Here is a 23,844-nt window from a genome sequence, read left to right as displayed (position 1 = left end):
GGAGAACAAAAATGATTTCACTGACCCACTCAGATATGTTTACAACCATGGTCCACTGTTTTTGAATGGTTACCTGAAAATATTTCCTCTCAAGTACTTATGATAGCAATATCATACATTAACTTTCCATAGTTATTTATTGAACTCTTGGGAGAATAAAAAGGAGATAAACTGTAGTACTAAAACAGTGATTTGATAACCAGCATTACCACAAGGCATATTTCTCTTTCAGGGAGTATATACTGATATATAGCATAGCAAATTCATGGAATAAAAAATGCAGTCCTTATAAGGAGTCTGTTTTACACTGTAAGACTGAATCTATCAGTTGAATTTTACTAAATATTATTTCCATTTAACTTTAAAAATAAGAATACTCTAGGTTACAATCTACATTATTATGACAATAATAATGGTATAAAAGGTATAAAATATAAAATAATAAAGGTATCTTTACAGTATAAACGACCATAACTAACTTATGGACAACTTTTAGGTAGAAAATACAGTCTATAAAAACTGCTTTTGTTGAGAATAATATTCAGTTTTACCACATCCTAGAGGTCTGTGATTCATTAAGGAGAACATTGATTTTACATGTCTCCATTCTGCCAAAGCAGTTATGCCAAGTACAGTTGTAGAAAGAGATTTTTTTCCTTAGTGAAAGGCAATGGCCACACCTCTAAGGGCTATCCTTCACCAGCAGACTCACCTTTACAATGATTTTCATCCCAAGGGTATGCACAGTTTTGAATCCCATTACAGACTAAAGAATTATTGATGCACATGTTGCTATGGCAAAAGAAAGTGCTGCCTGTACAGGGAGCTGTAGAAAAAAGAAAACTTTGTTGCTAAGAAGAGAAAGCATACAGATTATAACATCCTGATTTATTTTACATTTTCTCTTATAAAGTCAATATCCTATCTCAAAGGCTTTTCTGTGAATATACTCTGTACTACACAAACAATAAGACAAAGGCCTGTATTCTCTGATGCTGACTCCTGTAAACTTTTACCAAGGTTGGGCACCAAAAGATTGCTTTTAGTGTAATAACAATATGAATATATGGTCATCCCTCGGTATCTGTGGGGCATTGGTTCCAGGACCTGTGGCCAACACCAAAATGTGTAGATGCTCAAGTCCCATCGGCGGCCCCTCTGAATCCATTATGCAACGTGTACTACTGCAGTATTTACTACTGAAAAAAGTCATGTGTAACTGGACCTGCACAGTTCAAACTCCTGTTACTCAGGGGTCAACCATATTTGATACAGGTCTTACGAAACTAGTACACAGAACATTTTTTTCAAAATGTAAAAGAAAATATTAGTGAAGACCTGGAGACACTGAAGCCCTGTGCTTTGCTGGCAGGAATGTAAAACGGTGCAGCTGCTGTGGTAAATAGTATGGCAAATGGTAAACAGTTCTCAAAAAGTTATATAGATTACTATATGCGCCAGCATTTCCACTTCTAGGTATACAGTCTTAAGAACTGAAGGCAGAGACTCAAAGAGATACTTGCTGTTCACTGCAGCAATATAATGCATAGGAGCCAAAAGGTGAAAGCAGCCCAAATGTCTGTTGAAGGATGAATGGATGACCACAGACAAAATAAAAATGCACTCTTTGGAATTAAAGAAAAAAGGTTTTACACAGTACACATATAGAATATATGCCATTGAATTTCCTATTTGGTATAATTCTTTAAAAATCCTTAATGGTCTCAAAGCTTATCATAAGGACAGTACGTATTAGATACAGACATAAGCTGTTAGATGGACAGAAAAGCCAATGAAGATGCATCGTGGTATTTCAGTCAATTGCAGAATTAGCAGGTGAGCCCACTTCTGTTGTGCCATGTATGACAAAGCTGCATCGCACAAATGTGTGTACTTTCAAGCATAACAGATGTCCTAGGGAATATATAGTATTCTCAAATTCCTCATTTCTAAAAACTGGAGTTTTCCGTTGTAATCATCATACCACAATTCTATTATATACTAGATCTTATCACACATTGAGCTTTTATTTTACCTATTTTATCCAGTTCACAAGTGGGAATACAAGGAAGCTGGTTTCAAGACAGGGTGGGTAAAGTCATAAACAGCATTGTACTCTTGATTTTCTGAGTCAGACTGTTATTAGTTCTTATAGTTTATCAACAGAACATTATGTGACAGTACCTCCATGGCTCTGCACAGCTTCAAAACTGGCAAAAAGCCAGGTTTCCTGCTCAGTGTTTCTTACTGGTTGAATAGTGAGTGGAAAGTACCCTTTTAAAAAAAAAATCATTGAGTTCTTTATAACTGCTCTCCACATTATTTAAAGCAATTAGAAAGCAGCACAAGCAATGATATTGTCAGTTTCATTTTGTAGAAATGTGAGTTATATTTAAAATCACAAATGTACTAAGCTTTATGGATTTTCAGTGGACAAGAGTAACTGTTCATAATGAGAATGAAAGTATCAGTTATTGACATGGGTTGATAATGACATGCTTCAATTCTAAACTATATAAAATGGCTGAATTACATAAATAAAGGACAAAGAGAATAGCAAAAACACTGCCAGTTCTGAACTGCTCTCTGCTTGCAGCCTGAGGACTTTCTCCTTTCCCCTTTACTCACTGCTGGGTCATGGTGCAGGAGAGGGGAGGGGGTTGCCATTTTAGCTTCCCTCTACTTCTGATGAGATGTGGCAATGATGCTGAGAGATGGTTCTGTCCTTCAGCTAAGCCTGCAGGGGACCTGTAGGGCAATATGTCACTGAAAATCACATTATGGATTTATTCTGACAAAAATATCTTCTGCTGCTTTCACAGTTTAAGTCCTGGAAATTATGTTCCTAAAACCATTCCCTTCCTTAAAGAGTAAGGTATATATTAGTACTCAGTGCTTGGGAAGAAGTCAAACATATCCTGGTTGCTATTCTGTATTATGCATTTTGGCCAAGTTGTACTATTTTAGTCACATCTGCAGCCTACAGTCAATGAATAGATAGGAAGTGAACCTTTTATGCAGAATTAATGCATTTATATAAATCTCCTGGGAAATATTTTCATGGATGGATTCATAGTAATTACAAACCATTAACAGTTTAGAGTTAATACAAGGAAATCAAACCTCAGGGAAATCAAACCAGTCAATTCTAAAATAAATCAATCTTGAATATTCATTGAAAGGACTGATGCTGAAGCTCCAATACTTTGGCCATCTGATACAAAGAGCTGATTCATTAGAAAAGACCCTTGATGCTGGGAAGGATAGAGGGCAGGAGGAAAAGTGGGCAACAGAGGATGAGATGGTTGGGTGGCATCACTGACTCAATGGACATAAGTTTGAGCAAACTCCAGGAGATGGTGAAGGACAGGGAAGCCTGGTGTGCCACAGTCCATGGGGTGGCAAAAGCTCAGATACAACTTAGCAACTAAACAACAGTTTGGAGAATAACAAAAGACAGTTAACAATGTGAATTAATGACACAGAGTTAGACACGACTGAAGCGACTTAGCAGCAGCAGCATGTGAAAAGAATACTGAAGTTCTCAAATGTGCTTATCAAGTGGACATTTTAAAATGGAAACTTTTGTTTTATCAAAGTTCACAAAATTCTTTATTTTGATCACACACATTTTTTTGGAGGGGTGTTTTCTTTTTGTTCTTGGGTAATAAAGCTACTTTTGGGGTATGGAATTAATTAATCCTACAGTAGCCTTCAATTAGTCTGAACTTTAATGATTAGCATAAACATGTCACTTGAAGGAGGTTTGTCATCTGTTTACTTATTAGATCTGTATTAAAGAGAAATCATTAGTTTTACAGAGAAAATAACTAAAACACATTAGAGAAGAACTTTACATATAAGATTTAGACAACTGCTACCCAAAGTAAATATAATGTGAGTCAAGAATGAGAACAAGTAGCCATATTAGTCTTTAATTCTGACTGTGTTTAGTCTTTAAGTCCTATCTGACTCTTCCGTGGTCCCATGGACTACAGCCAGCCAGGCTCCTCTGTCCAGGTGATTTCCTAGGCAAGAACTCTGGAGTGGCTTGCCATTTCCTACTCCAGGGAAATCTTCCTGACCCAGGGATGCAACCTCTGGCTCCTGCATTAGCAGGTGTCCTCTTTACCTCTGAGCCATCAGGGAAGCCACTGATAGTTTATTAACCTAATGATTTGTGCAGAAAGTTAATACAGCAGGACCAAGGCTGCTACCTTTAGAAGGGTCTGTGTGCAAGGGTGGCCCTTAGCTGGCATCTGGAAACTTGGCTTTCCGCCATTCCCTGACTGACAAGGGTAGTTCATGGTGCCTAGAGTTTGTGTTAATATCATTTATGCCAAATATTAACAACTGCTTTCCTTCTGTGAGTCTAGAATTTTGGTATATTCAAGGCAGAGAGTGCCTATGTGAACAGTCCCCAGTAAAAACCTTGGGTGCTGAATCTCTAAAGTCAGCTTTTCTGGGCAGAAGCATTGAACAGGTTACTATATTTTTTGGTTGTTGGAGAAATGAACATGTTCAGTGTGCCCCTCCTGGGAGGGGTGAGCATAATCCCTGTGAAAGGATTTCTCCAAACTCAGACAGTCTTTTCCCTTTCACTGTAATTATCTTAGCTGTTAAAATAAATATATGCTGGTCCTAGAAATCACCTAACATACAGGTGGTGCTGTGGAAACCTGAAACAATATCCAAAATGCTATCATTTTAACACGTAATCAATATAAAACATTATTAAGAAGATATTTTACATTCTTTATTTCATACCAAGTCTTTGAAATCTGGTATATATTTCTGTAACTGTAGCACATTTCAGTGTAGACTGGCTGCACTTCAAGTGCTCAGCGGCTACACGCAGCTGATGGACCCTGTACTGGGCAGCGTGGGTACAGATGCTGGGAGTAAAGGTACTGAGGAGAAAGTAAGAAGGTGAAAAGGTTTTCCTGCTAACTACATCCTTGTATGAAGTGCTGACTTGTAGTTACTTGAAACAATGAAACTACCTTGGTTGGGTTGCCTTTTTTTTTTTCAAGCTTGAAAAGTTTTCAAAATAAAACAATTTTTAGAAACAAACAGGTTATATCTATAGGTCAAAAAGAAGCAACAGCACAGTCTGGTGTGGCAAAGAACTGGACTTCCCCACTGCTTGAAGAATTCACTACACTCAAAATAACTCAACATTTCCTCCTTTAACTGTTCAATTTTCATTTTCCAAGTCAGTGAGGCCCCAGATTTTAAGTACCTCTGAGACACTCTCTTGTGACTTTGCATCCGTGGGGAGCGTGTCTCCACAACTCTTCTTTCAACTCATTGTTACTTCTTTGATTCAGATCTTCCTGGTTTCCCACCTCAACCATCGAAGTAACCTCCTAAATAGCCTCCATGCCCCAATAAAAGCATAGCTTTTTTTAGAATAACATCCTTCAAAACTCCCAAATGCCTATAACATGAAGTCTAACTTCAGCCTTTAGTTTAAAGGTCTTCAAGCTCTAGCTTTAATCTACCGTTCCTGGTTCATTTCTCTCTGTTCTCTCCCACTACTTCCTGTGGCCCAAATTAGCTCTGCTTCTATACCTTTTCCATTACAGCAACTCTGAAAATAACAACCTCACTTAACATTTCTACCTTGTAAAAAATCAACCTACCCTCAAGGATAAACTCAAAGGACCTTTCTGCAAGGTAAAATTATCAATTCCCACATTTCTCAAGAAAAATACCTGATAATATCTTACTAGTATACTGAAATATGTATTAACTTTGAAGTTGCAGAAATCATATAGGTTACCATTGTACCATATTCATCAGTCAGGATACAAAATATCTTTGTCTCATAAGGACAACAGATAAGATATGCCACTTATTTTTAAAAATATGTATAATGTGAACATACACATGTAATTATATCCAGGAAGTTTGGGTGAATTTTCATATGCCGACTTTCTTCATTCAGGAGATGACTGTGAGGAAAGCAACCTGTTAAACAGGCTAATCAGTCCTGCCTAAATGTAGATTAAAGTTAGGGTCATTCAAAACCAAGTCAAAAACATGATGGTGTGAAAGCAGTTTTTTGTCAAAGCTAATGCAATATGATCTGTACTTATAAGCAAAGTCAGCAAAATAATTATTAGGAACTACTGATAAGTCACTTATACTTCTTATAGGAGATCCCAAAACACAGAACCATTTTGCCTTGTGAGGATTTGTTCATCTGAATTAACAAGAGTTTCCCTGGTGGCTCAGATGGTAAAGAGTCTACCTGCAGTCTACGAGACCTGGCTTGGATTCCTGGGTCAGGAAGATCCCTTGGAGAAGGTAATGGCAACCCACTCCAGTATTCTTGCCTGGTGAATTCCATGGATAGAGGAGCCTTATGGGTTACAGCCCATGGGGTTGCAAAGAGTTGGACATGACTGAGCAACTAAAACACACACACAGATATCAAGATTTTAAGGAAAGAATTCTAAAATCTGTTCTCAAAGTTTCTCCACTTATAAGCTGGGTCCGTGTGTCTACACATGAACTACAACATCCTTTAATGTGAAGAAGTTCTCACATGCTCATAAAATAATAAAGACAGCTTTAAAGACTTTAGCTATCAGAAAAAAAGACAAAATCTCCATTGTAATCAGAAGGAAAATGTCTAAAGAATATATTGTAATCACAAGAAAGATGTCTGAAGAATATATACACAAAAGGAAATGCAAAAGTGTCACTACAAAAATCAACTAAGCACAAAAGACTGTAATGATGGAACTGAGGGATAACAAAGCTGTAAGGCATATAGAAATCAATAGCAAAATTGTAGAAGTCTTTCCTTAGTAGCTACTTTAAATGTAAATGGATTAAACGTTCCATTCAAAAGGCAGAGATTAGCAGAAAAGGAAAAAAACAACCAAGATCCAACTATATGATGTTCTATAAGAGATTCACTTTAGATCCAGAGACATAATTAGGTCGAAAGTAAAAGAACAGAGAAAGATATTCCATGCAAATAGACACCAAAGAGAGCTGGGATAGTGATATAAATACAGGTGCATATCAGAGATACTGCTGGTTTGGCTTCAGACTACCACAATGAAGCAATTATTCAAGGACTCACATGAATTTTTTGGTTTTCCAGTGCATATAAAAGTTACATTTATATTTTACTGTAGACTATTAAGTGCACTAGTAGTATTACATCTAAAAAAAAACTCAATGTACATATGTTAATTTAAAAACATCTTACTGCTAAAAAATGCTAACCATCATCTAAGCAGTCTTTTACAACAGTAACATCAACAATCACTGATGACCATAAACAATAATAGTGAAAATGTTTGAAGTACCGTGAGAATTATCAAAGTGTGACAGAGAGACATGAAATGAGCAACTGTTAGAAAAATGATGCCAGTAGATTTTTCAACACAGGGTTGCCCTAGGGTTTACCCAGTGGCTCAGCCGGAAGGAATCCGCCTGCAAGGCCGGAGATGTGGGAGCCACAGGTTTGATTTCTGGTCAGGAAGATCCCTTGGAGGAGTAAATGGAAACCCATTCCAGTATTCTTGCCAGGAAAACACCATGGACAGAGGAGCCTGGTGGGCTATAGTCCAGGTTGCAAAGAGTCAGACGTGACTGAGCAACTCAACACATACAGGGTTGCCACAAACCTTCAATTTGTGAAAAATGCAGTATCTGTTAAGATAGGCCTGTATCAGACAAAACCAGACTTTAAGCCAAAACTGTCACAAATGACAAAGAAGGACACTGTACCTTGATAAAAGGGTCAATTCACCAAGAAGATATAATAATTATAAACGTATATGGACCAAAAATCAGAGCCCTAAAATATAAGAAGTAAACATTGTTAGAATTTAAGGGAGAATTTGACAGTTCTATGGTAACAGTTGGAGACATCAATACTCTACTTTCAATAATGAATAAAACCATACAGAAGATCAATAAGGAGGGGATTCCCTGGTGGTCTAGTGGTTAGGACTCTGCAATCTTCACTGCCAAGGGCCCAGGTTCAGTTTCTCGTTAGGGAACTAAGATCCCACAAGCTGTGAGGGGCACATACTCAAAAGACCAATAAGGAAATAAAGGATTTGAACAGTACTATAAACCAATTGAACCTAATAGACATAAAAACCCCACCTGACAACAGCAGAAGATATTTTTCTCACGTGCACATGGAGCATTCTCTAGGACAGACCATGTGTTAGGCCACACAAAGTCTTAATTTTAAAAGACTCATATCAAGCAAAGTATCTTTTCCAATCACAGTGAAATGAAACTAGAAATCAGTAATACAAGGAAAACTGGAAAATTTACAAATATGTGGAAATTACACTACACACTCTTAACCAACATTTCAAAGAAGATATCACAAGGAAAATTAGAAAAGACCTTGAGACAAATGAAAATACAACATACGAAACTTATAGAAAGCAGTGGTGAGAAGGAAATTTAAAGCTACGATGCCTACATTTAAAAAAAGGAGACAATAAAGGAGAAAGACTTCAAATCATAGACAACCAGAAAAAGTAGAGCAAACTCAGTGTTCCTCATTTCCCAGGTCATTCCTGGAATCAAGGCTGCAATAGCCAACGTCTGTGTTGGAGATGTAACCACAGCCATTGATGGGGAAAATACCAGCAGTATGTTGTACCTTAGAAGCTCAGAAGAAAATCAAGGGCTGCACAGGCAACATGACTCTCACAGTAGCAACAGAACAGAAATATGGTCTCCTCCGGTGACAGAGGAAGGGAAACATCACTCATACAAGATGAATTAGCCTCTGAACCCCAAGAGACCCTATACATAGGAAGCACCCCGAACCAGAGTTATGCCCTTTACCACCTCACCTTCCTCCAGCTCTTCCCCAGGGTCGTCACAAACCAGTGCAACAACGCAGTTAGCTTCTACTCTGAAAATATCTACAACTTTAACAATGCCTTGGAGTCAAAGAGGCAGCCAGCAGGCAGATGAACGGCACATCTTTAGAACATCCTCAGCTTCCAAGCAGACTTGTCTTTGGCAAAGAGTCTGAAGTTTACAAGATGCTTCTGGAGAAACAGGAGTTAAATGAGCCTCTGAGACAGCCCACTTCATTCCTGGTTTTGCAGGAAATCCTAGAGTCTGAGGAGAAAGGGGATCCCAACAAGCCCGCAGGACTCAGAAGTGTTAAGGCTCCAGTCACCAAAGGGGCTACATTGACTAGAAATGCCCAGAAGCTGCTCACGTGTGACAAGTGTGGCACCAGCACTGTCAGCGTGTTCGTGAAGCTGTGGGAGCGTCACGGCCACCCCGAGTGTTATGTGTGCGCCAACTATGGCAGCAGTCTGAAACAGAAGGGCCACTTCTTTGTGGAGGATCAGATCTACTGTGGAAAGCACGCCCAGGAGCGAGTCACCCCACAGAAGGCTACGCTGTGGCCAGTGTTCCCTGAATGAGCCAGCAGTTCTGGACCCAGTGCTGTTTTCCACACAGCCTTGCTGCATCTTGTCCTCTGAAAGCTGTGGCCTCTCTCTTCCGAATTCTCACTTATGTTGGTTTTATCACTGATTATTAAATTTCATGTCCCCCTCTGTGCTAAGTCACCCACGCTGGCTGTGTGACGCCTGCTTTTACAATTAAAGGAAGGTAGTCTTGTTCAGTGTCCCCTTGCCAGCATCACTGTCTTCTCTTCCCCTCCATTCATCTCTGCTGCAAATGGACATCAGCCAAATTTGAACCAAATTTAATGTCTGACAATGATTTTGATTTTACTCAACAAATTAACAGATTCCAAAAACTCAAAAGTTCCATGTCTTTGTCAGAAGGATTAAAATATAAAGATTAGAGATAAATAAAATAGAGGGGGGGAAAAACTGGAGAAAATAAAAAACACCAATCTTGGTACTTTGAAAAGATCAACAAACTAGGCAGACTTTTAGATACAATGACTAAGGAAAAGATTAGAGACTCAAATTACTAAAATCAGAAATGCAAGTTGGGACATAGTATAAATTGTACATATATAAAAAGAATTAGAAAAGAATACTAAGAACAATTTGTATACCAAAAATAGGCTAACTTAGAGGAAACAGACAAATTCCTAGAAACACACAATCTACCAAAACTGACAAAAAGGAAAAAAGATCTCAAGAGATTTCTAAATAGCAGGGACACTGAATCAGTAATCAAACATGTTTCAACAAAGTAAAGCCTTCTTTATCAAACACATAGGAAAAATTAACAACAGTCCTCGAACTTTTCCAAAAAGTTGAAGAGGAGGGATCGATTCTTACTCATTTATTGGCCAGCATTACTCTGATATCAAAGCCAGACAAAGAAACAACAAGAAAACAAAACTACAGACCAATATCCCAACATCCCTTATGAATATCAATGCAAAAATCCTCAAGAAAATACTAGCACTGAATTCAGCAACATTTTAATGTGAGGATCAAGAGGGATATAAGGATAGTTTAACATATAAAAATCAATTAATGCAATACACCTCAATAACAGAATGAAGGAGGAAAAACTCACACGATCAACTCACGTGAATCAGAAAAAGCATCTGACAAAATTCAACACCATTTCATGATTTAAAAAAACCTCAATAAAGCAGGAATACAAGACCATTTTTTCAATATGATAAAGGCTATATATGAAAACCCCACAGTTAGCATCACACTCAATGGTAAAGGTAGAAAGTTTTCCCCCTAAAATCAGGAATAAGACAAGAATGTCTGTTTCCATTTCTGTTTAATATAGTGTACTAGCCAGAGCAATTAGGTAAGAAAATGAAACAAAAGCACTCAAATTGGAAGGGAAACTATAAAGTTATCTCTGTTGGCAGATGACACGATCTTACAAATAGTAAACTTGAAAAGACCACAACACAGACATACATTCAGAGCAAATAAACTAATTCAGCAAAATTGTAGGATACAAAAATCAACAAAAATTAGTTACATATCTATACACTAGTAAGGAACAAATGATGATACAATCCACAGGTTCATTGTGTTTCCTATCAAAATTCCAAAAGTATTTTTTGCAGAATAGAAAAACTTGTTGTAAGATTCATGGAATCTCAAGGGACCCTGAATAGTTAAAAGCTGAAAAAGAACAGAGTTGAAAGATTCTTCTTAAGTTCAAAACTTACTACAAAGCTACAGTAATCAAAGTAATTGGCATTACAATAGTCAAATAGATCAATGGAATAAAGAGCCTCTCAAATAGACTGTCACATGTATTAATATATGGACAACTGATTTTTGACAAGGGTTATAAGATGATTAAAAGGGGAAAGGACAGTCTTTTCAAGAAATGATTCTGGAAAGCTGTATATTCACATGCAAAAGACTGAAGCTGAAGAAATTAATTTGAAATGAATCAAAGACCTAAATGTAAGAGTGAAAACTATAAAAATTTTAAAAGAAAACATGGAAAAAGGGAGTGAAGTCAGTTTAACAATGGTTCAAGTGCTCCCTCTGTCTCTTCCTTCAGTCTACAACCAGTAAAACATCCACAACTCAGCTCTGCCCAGCAGACCAGGATGTTGGAGAATTGCACATGTCTATACCTAAAGGTGGGTGCAATGGAACACCAACAGGAGGTGGAATCCAGGCAATGGCAGAATCACTGCCTGCACTGCTTTGCTGCTATGGCGGAGCCAGCAATCCCAGAGAAGCTGCTGGCAGCAGGGGCGGTGGTCCCTGAACCACCAGCCTTTTGGCTGCAGTGGCACTCACAACCAAAGGCACGGGGTCTGCTACCCCATTCCTCTCACCCGCAGCGGTGTTGCCTGGAGATCAGACAATGCTGATCACAGCAGAGGTACCTCACTCCAGCTCCCCTTCTCCCCTCCCTACTCCCACAGTAACAAAGCCTGCAACTCGGTAGATCCCAAACGCGGTGAAGTGCCTGTGATCCTTGTCCGCATCAAGGCACCAAAGACCACTGAGGCACAATGACAACAAAGAAAATGACAAGGGAAGCGCCAACTCGCAAACACAACCAGAGGCAGCGCAGGTAAGAGAAACCAAAATTTGTGCTATAGCGCCACCTACTGAAAAACTAGAGAAAGGCCTCTGATTTCTAACCTGTAGAATTCTTAGAATCAAAATCAAGTAGGGTGGGCTGGGGGAAGCTTTACTAAAAAAGAAAGATGTTTGGTACTTCAAATGTGCCAGAAGGGGAACAACTCATCAAGCACAATGAAGAACCATGGTAACATGGTATCACAAAAAGAAAATGAATGTTCTCCAGAAACCAAACTCTGTCTCAGAACAATGAGATTTGATAGACCGTTCAAATGAACCGTCAGACAGAAACTCAACCAGCTTCAAGAAAACTCAGAAAGGCAGTTCAATGTGTTCAGGAATAAACTTAATGAACAGAAGTAATACTTTATAAAAGTGACTGAAACTCTAGAAAAGAAATTCTGGAGCTGAAGAACTTAACAAATGAGATGAAGAAAGCACTGGAAAGACAGCAGGCCATATGGAAGGTTGAAGATAGAAATCTAGAAATGATACAGGTAGAAAAGGAGGGAATTAAGACCAAAAAATGAGGAAATTCTAGGAGAACTATCTAAGTCTATTAGGAAGGGCAACATTAGGATAATGGGTATACCAGAAGGAAAACAGAGAGAGAAAAGAACAGACAATTTATTTCAAGAAATAATAGCTGAGAACTTCCCCAAACTGGGGAAGGAACTGGATATATAAGAAATTAAGAGAACATTTAATTACTTCATGCAGAAAGACCTTTCCCAAGACACATTATATTAAAACTGTTGAAACTCAGTGGCAGAGAAAGAATTTTAAAGGCAGCCAGCCGTGGCGGGGGTGGGGGGGTGAAGGGGTGGGTGGGGGTAGGGGGAAGATGTTAACTTAGAAAGTAGAGGTTTCTCAGAATAAACTCTACAGGTCAGAAGGGAGTGGCATATCCTACACATGATACTGAAAGATAAAAACTGCCAGTCAAAAATATTCTTTTCAGCAAAATTATCATTCAAATATAAAGAAGAAATAAAGGCTTTCCCCCAGACAACTACACCTGAGAGAGTTCATCAACACTGTAACTGCCTTACAAAAAAACGCTGAAATGACCCCTTCTACCTGAAATGAGAAGGAAAAAGTATACAAAACTTTGAGTAGGGTGACAGAGAAAACTGAAACTCTAACATCAGAATATTAAACGTATCATAGAAAAAAGGTTAAAGGGAAATAATTTATAAAAATAATTTATAGCTACTTCAATTTGGTAACAAACTTGTAACAAGAAATAATTGAGGAATTTGGACATCTAAAACATAAAAGGGGAGAAGAAAAAGGTCAGAACTCATATAGGCAAGTAAAAACAAGATGCTATCAACAGAAAAAAAGGGTATTTTAACTATGAGACATTTTATACAAACTTTATAGTAACAACAAAACATAAAAAGATGAAACTGAAAAAATACCCAGAAAAGCGCCAAACAGAAACATAAGGAAAAAATCACAGTGGACATACAGAGCAACCAGAAAACAAAAAATGAAAATGAAATGGCAGTACTATATTTTATCAATATTCATGCTAGATGTAAATGGCCTGAATTCACCAATCAAAAGTCACAGAGTGGCTGGGTGAATTAAAATGCAAGACCCAACTATATGCTGCCTCCAGGAGACTCACTTCAGCTCTACAGACAAGTAGGCTTAAAGTGAAGGGATAGAAGATGATGCTCCAAGCAAATGGTAGCCATCAAAAGCAGGAGTAGCCAAACTCACATCAGAAAAAACAGACTTCAAGCCAAAAAAGGTAACAACAGACAAAGATGGACATTATATAATGATAAAGGGGACAATTCATCAAGAAGACATAATAAGAGTTATTCATATATATGCACTTAACATAGACACATTAAACCAGAAGGACTGGATAGATTTGTACAGAACATTCTATCCAAACAGAGAATATGCTTTCGTCTCAAGTGCACATGAATTATTGTCAAGAACAGACCATATGTTGGGACACAAAACAAACGTCAATAAAGTTAAGAATGGAATTATATCAAGTATCTTTTCTGAGCACAAAAGTGTGAAATTAGATAACTATAAGAAGAAAGCTGAGAAAATCTACAAATATGTGAAGGCTAAACAAATGCTACAGAGTAAGAATAAGATCACCAAAAAAAAAAAAAATTAAAATACATGAAGACAAATGAAAATATGACATACCAAATTTATGGGGATGCAGCAAAAGCAATACCGAGAGGGAAAGTTACAGTTATACAGGCCTACCCTGAGAAACTTCAAAAATCTTAAATCTAACCTTACATCTAAAGGAACTATAAAAAGAAGAATGAAGTCCAAAGTCAGTAGACCGCAAGAACTAATAAAAATCAAAGCAGAAATATGTGAAATAGAGACTAAAAACACAATAGGAAAGACATGAAATTAAGAGATGCTCCTTTGAAAAGATAAAACTGACAAAACTTTTGCTAGTCTGCTTCCCTGGTGGCTCAGAGGTTAAAGCGTCTGCCTCTAATGTGGGAGACCTGGGTTTGATCCCTGGGTCAGGAAGATCCCCTGGAGAAGGAAATGGCAACCCACTCCAGTATTCTTGCCTGGAGAATCCTATGGACGGAGTAGCCTGGTGGGCTACAGTCCATGGGGTCGCAAAGAGTCGGACATGACTGAGCGACTTAACGAAAAAAGAGAGAAGGATCTGATAAATAAGAGAAATAACAAGGATACCACAGAAATATAGAGGATGACAAGAGAATATTATGAACAACTATATGACTATGAATCGGACAACCCAGAATGGACAAATTCTTAGAATCATCCAACCTTCCAAGACTGAACCATGAAGAAACAGAAAATTTTAACAGACTGATCACTAGTAAAGCGGTTGAAATAATAAAAAATTCCCCCCCAAAACAAAAGTCCAGGACCAGATGGCTTTACATGTGAATTCTACCAATCATTCAAGATTTAATACCTATCTTTCTCAATCTCTTCCAACAAACTGAAGAAGAGAGAATACTTACTACTCATTCCATTAGGCCACCGTTACACTGACAGCAAAACCAGGGAAGACACTTCAAAGAAAACTATGGGCCAGTATCTCTGATGAACACAGATGCAAAAGTTCTCGATAAAATGTTAGCAAACCATACAACAACACATCAAAAAGATCGTACAACATGATCAAGTGGGATTTACCTTAGGGATGCAAGAGTGTTTTAACATCCATGAACTAATCAATATGATACACCCATGAACAAAATGAAGGATAAAAACTATGATTGTCTCAACAGATGAAGAAGCATCTGACAAGATTTAATATTCATTTATGATAAAAACTCTCAATAAAATTGGTATAGGAGGAATGTACCAAAAATATAATAAAGGCCATATATGGCAAACCTATATCTAATGTAATACTCAGTGATAAAAACTTTAAGCTATTCCTTTAAGATCAGGAACAAGACAAGAATGCCCAATCTTGCCACTCTTATTCAACACAGTATTGGGAGTCCTAACCAGAGAAATAATGCAAGAAAAAGAAATAAAAGGTACCTGAATTGTAAAACAAGAGGTAAAACTGTAACTAATTGTGGATGACAAGACTTTATACATAGAATACTCTAAAAAATTCACCGATAAACTTTTGGAAATAATAAAAAGAATATAGTAGTTGCAAGGTAGAAGATCAATATAAAAAATATGGTGCATTTCTATATACTAACAATGAACTAACAAAAAAGCAGTTAAGAGAATCCCATTTACAATCACAACAGAAAGAATGCAACACTTAAGTATAAACTTACCCAGGAGGTATGAGACCCGTACACTGAAAACTATAAGATTATTGTTGAAAGAAACTGAAGACAGAAATTAACGGAAATATACTTTGTGCTCATGGACTGAAGAATTAACATTATTAAAATGTCCAAATTACCTAAAGCAAACTATAGATTAAATGAAATTCTTATCATAATTCTAAGGACATTTTCTCAGAAAAAGAACAAAACTCTAAAATTTATATAGAAACATAAAAAACCCCAAATAGTCAAAGCAATCCTGAGAAAAATGGACAAAAATGGAGGTATCACACTCCCTGATTTCAAATGATATTACTAAGCTACAGTATTCAAAATAGCATGTTATTGGCAGAAAACAGACACAGAGACTAATGGAAAACAACAGAGAGCCCAGAAATAAGCCCACACGTATATGAACAACTAATTTAAAACAAAGAAGCAAAGAACTTACAATGGAGACAGAATAGTCTTTTTAATAAATGGCAAAAGGAAAATTGGACAGCCACGTGAGAAAGAATGAAACTAGATCACTACCTTAACCCCACACACAAAAGTCAGCTCCAAACAGATCAGATACTTGCATGCAAGACCTGAAACCATACAACTCCTTGATGAAAACAAGCAGTACACTTTGCTCTTGGTCTTAGCAAACAGTTTTCTGAATATGTCTCCTCAGGCAAAGGAATTAAAAGCAAAAATAAAACGTGAGACTACATCAAACTAAGACGCTTTTGTACAGGAAAGGAAGCCATCAAGAAATGAAAATGCAACCTACTGAATAGGAGAAAATATTTGCAAATCATATATCCAATATAGGGTTAACATACAAAATAATAGAAATAACACATACAACTCAACAACCAAAAAACAAAGAACTAGATTTAAAAAATGGGCAGAGGTATTCAATAGACATTGTTCCAAAGAAGACATACAAATGGCCAACAGGCACATGAAAAAGTGCTTAACATCACTAATTATTAGGGAAATGCAAATCAAAACAATAATGAGATACTACCTCACACCAGTCAGAATGGCTACTATCAAAAAGGTAAGAGATAATAAGTGTTAGAGAAGATATGAAGAAAAGGAACCTTCATACAGTTTTGGTGGAAACGTTAAGTTGTTGCAGACATTATGGAAAGCAGTACGGAGACTCTTCAAAAAAATTAAGAACCAGAACTTCCACGTGATCCAGCTATTCCACTTCTGGGCATTTATCCAAAGAATAAGAAAATACTAATTTAAAAAGATTTATGCCCCTATGTTCATCTCAGCATTATTTACAATAGCCAAGATATCAAAAGAACCAAAGCCCCACTGATGGATGAATGGATAAACATGTGGTGTGTGTGTGTGTGTGTGTGTGTGTGTGTGTATATATATATATATATATATATATAAATAAAATGGACAGTACTCAATTGTAAGAAAAGATGAAACCTTGTCATTTGCAACATGGATAGACCCAAAGGGTATTAAACTAAATGACATAAATCAGATGGAAAAAGACAAATACCACAGGATTTCACTCATATGTGGATTATTAAAAAAAACAAACAACAGACCAAACCAAACATACAGTTACAGAAAACAGAGCAGTGGTTATGGGGGGTGGGGAGGACAAATGCGTAAAGGAGGCCGACTGTACAGTGACAGGTGGGAAATAAACTTTTGGTGATGACGATGCTGCAGTGTGTACAAAAATAAAAATATAACACTGTATACACAAGACATATAATACTAGAAATTAATAAAAACTTGCTATCAAATATTTTTAAAAATAGAGGAAAAGCTTCATAATGTTGTCTTTGGCAATGATTTCTTGATTATGACACCGAAAGCACAGACAAAAAGGAAAAAATAGACAAACTGGATAACATCAAATTTTTGTTCTCTCAAAGTACACTATCAGGACAGTGAAAAGATAATGCACAGAATGGGAAAAAATGCTTGCTAATCATATACCTGATGAGAGATTAATATCCAGAATATATAAAGAACTTCTACAACTTAACAAAAAACCAAGAACCTACCAGGTGGCTCAAATGGTTAAGAAACTGCCTGCAATAAAGGAAACTTGGGTTTGATCCCTGGGTTGGGAAAATCTCCTGGAGAAGGGAATAGCTACCCACTCCAGTACTCTTGCCTGGAGAATTCCATGAACAGAGGAGCACGGTGGGCTATAGTCCATGGGGTCGCAAAGAGTCAGGCATGAACTGAGTGGCTAACACTTTCAAGTTAGAAAATGAGTAAAGGACTAAATACAAGCACGCCACACTTTCAGACCACTGCAATAAAGCAAGTATTGTAGTAAACCGAATCATACAAAGGTTTTGGTTTCCCATTGCATATAAAAGGTATGCTTATACTATGCTGTAATGTATTAAGTACATAATAGTATTATGTCTAAGAAAATAATGCACATACCTTAATTAAAAAATATTTTACTGCTAAAAAATGCTAACTGCCATCTGAGCTTTCAGAAAGTCATAATTTTTTTGCAATAATAACATCAAAGATCACTGATCACAGATCACCATAATACATATAATAATGAAAAAGTTTGTAATATTGTGATAATTACTTGAAGTGAGCAAATGTTGAGAAAATGGTGCTGACCAACTTGCCCAAGGCAGAGGAGCCACAAGACTTCAATGTGCAAAAAAGAAATGCAGTGTCGTGAAGTGCGGTAAAATGAAGTATTCACTACAGAAGGCATACAAATGGCCAAGAAGCATGAAAAGATACTCAACACCACTCATCATTAGGGAAAATACAAACTGGAATCACAAATGAAAAAAAATCACACTTCATATAGCCATTAGGATGGCTACTGTTAAAAAAATAAAAAGGTTTTGGTGAGGATGGGGACTAACCCTATTGCATTGCTGGAGGGAATGTAAAATGGAACAGCTGCTGTGAAAACAGCTGGTGGTCCTCAAAAATTTAAATAGATTTTAAATTTTAATATTCTGATATTAAAGTTTAATATTCGATGCAGAATATTCCTATTTAGTTAGGGAGTTTGGAATCAACATGTACACAATGTTGTATTTAAGGAGGATAACCAACAAGGACCTACTGGATAGCACAAGGAACTCTGTTTCAGGTTATGTGGCAGTCTAGACGGGAGGGAAGTTTGAGGGAGAATGGAAACATGTATATGTATGGCTGAATTCTTTTGCTGTCCACCTGACACTATTACAACATTGTTAACTGGCTATACTCCAGTGAAAAATAAAAAATTTAAAAATACACAATATTTATAGGATCCAGCAATTCTACTTCTAGGTACAGTTACCTAGAAGCAAAAACTGAATACCTATATGCAAAAACTGAAATCAGAGATTCAAAGAGAGAACTCTATGCCAGTATCCATAGTGGCTTTATTCATAATAGCCAAAAGCAGAAACAACTCAAGTGTTCAACAATAAATGAAACAATAAACAAAAATGTATATGCAAAGTGGAAAATTATTCAGCCATAAAAAGGACGGAAATTCTTAGAAACATACTAAGTATAATAAATCAGACACAAAAGGACAAATATTCCATTTATATGAGGTATCTAGAACAGGGAAATTCATGGAGACAAAGTAAGAGAGAGGTTACCTGGGGCTGGGGAATAGGGAATGGAAGTTAGTATTTAATGGGTATAGAGTTTTATTTTAATTTGGGATGTTACGTAAGTTCTGCAAGTGGACAGTGGTGATGGTTGTATGATGTTGTGACTGTGCTTAACGCCACTCAACTGTACACTTAAAAATGGCTTAGGATATATTTTACCATAATTTAAAAATATATACAACCATTATAGAAGGGCATTTGGCAAAACCCCACAGTGGCCAGAGGACTGGAAAAGGTCAGTTTTCATTCCAATTCCAAAGGGCAGGGCTAAAGAATGTTCACATTACCTGACAATTGCACTCACTTCCCATGCTAGTAAGTTAAGTGAAGTTGCTCAGTCGTGTCCGACTCTTTGTGACCGTGTGGACTGTAGCTGGCCAGGCTCCTCCGTCCATGGGATTCTACAGGCAAGGATACTGGAGTGGGTTGCCATTTCCTTCTCCAGAGGATCTTCCCGACCCAGGGATCAAACCTAGGTCTCCCGCATTGCAGGCAGACGCTTTAAGCTCTGAGCCACCAGGGGCTAGTAAGGTTATGCTCAAAATCCTTCAAGCTAGGCTTCACTAGTACTTGAATCGAGAACCTCCAGATGTACAAGCTGGATTTAGAAAAGGCAGAGGAACCAGAGATCAAATTGCCAACATCCACTGCATCATAGAGAAAGCAAGGGAATTCTAGAAAAGCATCTACTTCTATTTCATTGACTATGTGAAAGCCTTTGCCAGTGTGGATCACAAACAAACTGTGGAAAATTCTTCAAGAGATAGGACACCAGACCATCTACCCTGTCTCCTGAGAAACCTGTATGAAGGTCAGGGAGCAACAGTTAGAACTGGACATGGAACAACAGACTGGTTCCAAATTGGGAAAGGAGAACGACAACTCTGTATACTGTCACCCTGTTTATTTAACTTATATGCAGAGTACATCATGCAAAATGCCAGGTTGGATGAGTAGCAAGCTACTAATCAAGACTGCTGGGAGAAATATCAACAACTTCAGGTTAGTACCACTCAAATGGCAGAAAGCAAAGAGGAATTAAAGAGCCTCTTGATGAAGGTGAAGGAGGAGAGTGGAAAATCTGGCTGAAAACTCAACATTAAAAAACTAAGATCATAGCATCTGGTCCCATCACTTCATGGCAAATAGAAGGGAAAAAGTGGAGGCAGTGACAGATTTTCTGTTCTTGGGCTCCAAAATCATTGCAGATGGTCACTGCAGTCATGAAATTAGAAGACACTTGCTTCTTGGCTATAACAAACCTAGACAGCGTATTAAAAAGCAAAGACATCACTTTGCTGACAAAGCCAACAAGCCACGGTCCTTCCAGTAGTCATGTACAGATTTGAGAGCTGGACCACAAAGTAGGCTGAGTACTGAAGAATTGATGCTGAGTCTCCTGCATTGCAGGTGGATTCTTTATTGTCTGAGCCACCAGGGAAGCCCAATGTATATTCTAGAATTGAACAAATAAATATACTGTAGATAATCAGAGTCAGATTTCTCACTGGAAGAGAAGGAAAGGGTGTTTTGGAAACATGGTTGATTCTAAGGCTTAAAAGAGAAAACAAACGTTGAACCTGGTTCATTTTTACTTTCTGTATCAGAAAAGGAAGCGGTTAAAAAATAACAGGCTTACCCAAAGAGTACAGGATGCAACCTGAAGGAGCTCCCAATGGCCGAGGCTGGGGCGTTTAGCACCAAAGTAAATGCTATTCTAGAATTATATATATATATATATATATATATTATAGAGTAAAATAAATATCCATGAGCTCATAGTGACACAAATAGAATAAATAAATGAGGAGGAAGAATAGCTCTTCCTCACAAAATTGTAATTAACAAATGTAGAAAGACTGATGGAAACAGAAAACCACCTTGAAGTAAATACTATAGTAATAGTTATTACAGGCAGAAACCACTAATAGATGCTAATGTTAGTGAGCAAAAGGGTATTTGCATACTCTGAGTTATTAATTTGAAAAGAAAAATCGTTAAGTTTATAGTGTAGAAATGTGGCAGATAGTACCTTAAGAAAGTGATCCAAGCTAGTGTGAGACAAACCCATGTAATGTACTGAGAAAGGTGGAATGTGATTTCTATTGTATTCTTGACAGACATGCATAACCTCAATTCATGATAGAGAGAACATCAGAGAAACCTAAACCGATGGACATTCTACTAAGTAGCTAGCCAGTGCTCTTCAAATGCATCCAGGTCATTAAACGCTGAGAAAGTGCCACAAACAGAGCAAACTAAAGGAGATATGACAAAAGCAGTCTGCAATTCTGGATCAGAAAAGGACATTAATGAGAAAATTAGTAGGTTTTGAGTAAGGTCTATATACTGGTTAATAATACTGCATCAGTGGTAACATTCAGCTTTACTATGGTATTGTAAGATGTTAACATTAGGCGAATCTGAGTGAAGGGCACAGGAGAACTCTACCATTTTACAACTTTTTATAAGCTTAAAATTACTTTAAAAAATTTAAAAAAGAAAACAGTCTATCTAAATCTTTGGGGAGCATGGTTTGGTGGATTCACAATTATTTACCAAGATGAATTCATCCTGAGAGAAGTCTCCACTTTTTGCACTCCCTACCATATATCTTTATAACTGGTAGTGTTGCAATTTATGCATTACTAAGCTTTTTTTCACCCATGACAGTCAATTCTTTAAGAATACATACTAAGACCTACTTACTTGTACATTCTGTGACTAGCAGTCTTTGTCAAAAGGAAATGCTCAATAATTATATTTTGAGTAAATAACTATATAAAAGATCTCACTGCTAGAGAAATGATTTACTTACGCTCCACAAAGGAAGTAAAGAGCATTCTGAACCTGCTCAGCCGACTACCTTCGTCTGCCCACATGCGTATCACCCCAACTCCTGTCTTCAGCATGACGTCATTGGCCACAGTGCTGCAAAATTTGGCCTTCAGATTTTCAATAGAACTGCTTCCATCGTAGACTGCAACGAAGTTCCTTTTGCATTCGTTTGAGTGCTCCATTTGATAATCCAGGAACCTCAAATAAATCTGTAACATTAAAACAAAGAAAAACAGTGCTTTTAAAAAGACATTAATTTTAATTTTCTAGTTCTATTATCCAATCAATATGTAACGCGGACTGAACTGAATTATAACAGCTGACAGAGAAAACAACAGATAAAAGGCTGATGCCTAAGAAGGTAAAAGAACTAAGACTAATGTTCTGTTTCTTTGGTCGTCTTAATAATGGAACCAAGCGTTAAGGAACCTAAAGCTTGCGTTTTGTCTATAAAGAGAAACTTACTGCTTCATGAGACATGACTATCGTACATATTTTCCTTGTTATAAAAACAATCTTGTGGTACTGACAAACTGGGGAAAATAAAAGAAACATTCATAATTCTTTCACTCTATCAATTACTACGATTAACTTTTTTCACTTTTTTCCACATTTTTAAAACCCAAGCTTAATTTTAAGATACACACACTCTGCTTTTGCTGTAACACATCAGGACTTACCTATCACTTCATAATTGTAATCATTCCTATGATGTCATTTATTTACCCACTATCCTACTGTTGCACATGTAAGTGGTTTTATGATTTTACTCCATAAATGAACAATTTCTAACTTTTCAGTCACAAAGATTTAAACTGGAGTTTCAAAATAAGTACTAGTATTCTACTGCTTAGTATCCCCTTTCCTCAAATGTCACAGGCAGTCTGCTACCCAGCATTCAGTCTTCTTAAAATGTGCTTGAGCCATTCTTATTTGAAGAGTTCCATTAGACTTTAGGCTTAGAAACACCTTGAGCAAAATCTCCAAAAGAACAGAGTGAAACAAGTATTATTCTTTATGGGCTGGGAGGAAATTAAGGCTCACTGGGACTAAGGAACTTGCCCCAGGTTACTTAGAGCGAGGATGTGAACCTAAGTTGGTCTGAATCTTATTAAGATGTATGTTCTTCACATTCCCTGGGTTGCATTTTATGTGTGTACATGCACGCACACACACATACACACTCTTCACATACATGGTTCATTTTTGGATATAGTTGCTCATATGTGACTCTACAATTAAAGTAAAATTTTAATGAATGAAGAATAAAGATTTCTTTGATTGCCACTGGAGATGTCTAGTGGGTATTCACCTTGCTGACTGCTATCTCTGAGGCAGCAGTATGCCACACCCACCCTGTAATTTAAAGGGCTTCATAAAACAAAAACACCCCCCCCAGCAAATACCTTGATGACATAAAACTAAGAACAAAAACTGAAAAATATATCTTAGAGTTAAATTTTGACCAGTAACTCTGGCTTATTTGAAATGACCAATTTGCCACTTTCACGAGCAAAATTACTGGTAATGTACTTCTATTTCAAAACTTCACAAAACCTCATAAATGTATTTTAACACAGAAGTAATATG

The 23,844-nt window shown here is 37.1% G+C and overlaps 1 protein-coding gene across 2 annotated transcripts in view; it reads right to left on the bottom strand.

Moving 5' to 3' along the window:
• The window catches only part of NETO2 (neuropilin and tolloid like 2), a 68,002-nt gene that overhangs the window by 5,883 nt on the left and 38,275 nt on the right, over nucleotides 1-23,844 (bottom strand). For both annotated transcript variants that reach the window (XM_040253602.1, XM_040253603.1), the window contains exons 7-8: nucleotides 22,235-22,463; nucleotides 713-826 (exon numbers count right to left, since the gene is read on the bottom strand). In XM_040253602.1, coding sequence (XP_040109536.1) covers nucleotides 713-826; nucleotides 22,235-22,463 — 343 coding nt within the window. The remainder of the gene's footprint in view (nucleotides 1-712; nucleotides 827-22,234; nucleotides 22,464-23,844) is intronic.

This window comes from Oryx dammah, unplaced genomic scaffold, assembly GCF_014754425.2.
Source record: "Oryx dammah isolate SB20612 unplaced genomic scaffold, SCBI_Odam_1.1 HiC_scaffold_13, whole genome shotgun sequence".
NCBI lineage: Eukaryota > Metazoa > Chordata > Mammalia > Artiodactyla > Bovidae > Oryx > Oryx dammah.
This window is presented reverse-complemented; position numbering and strand designations above follow the sequence as displayed.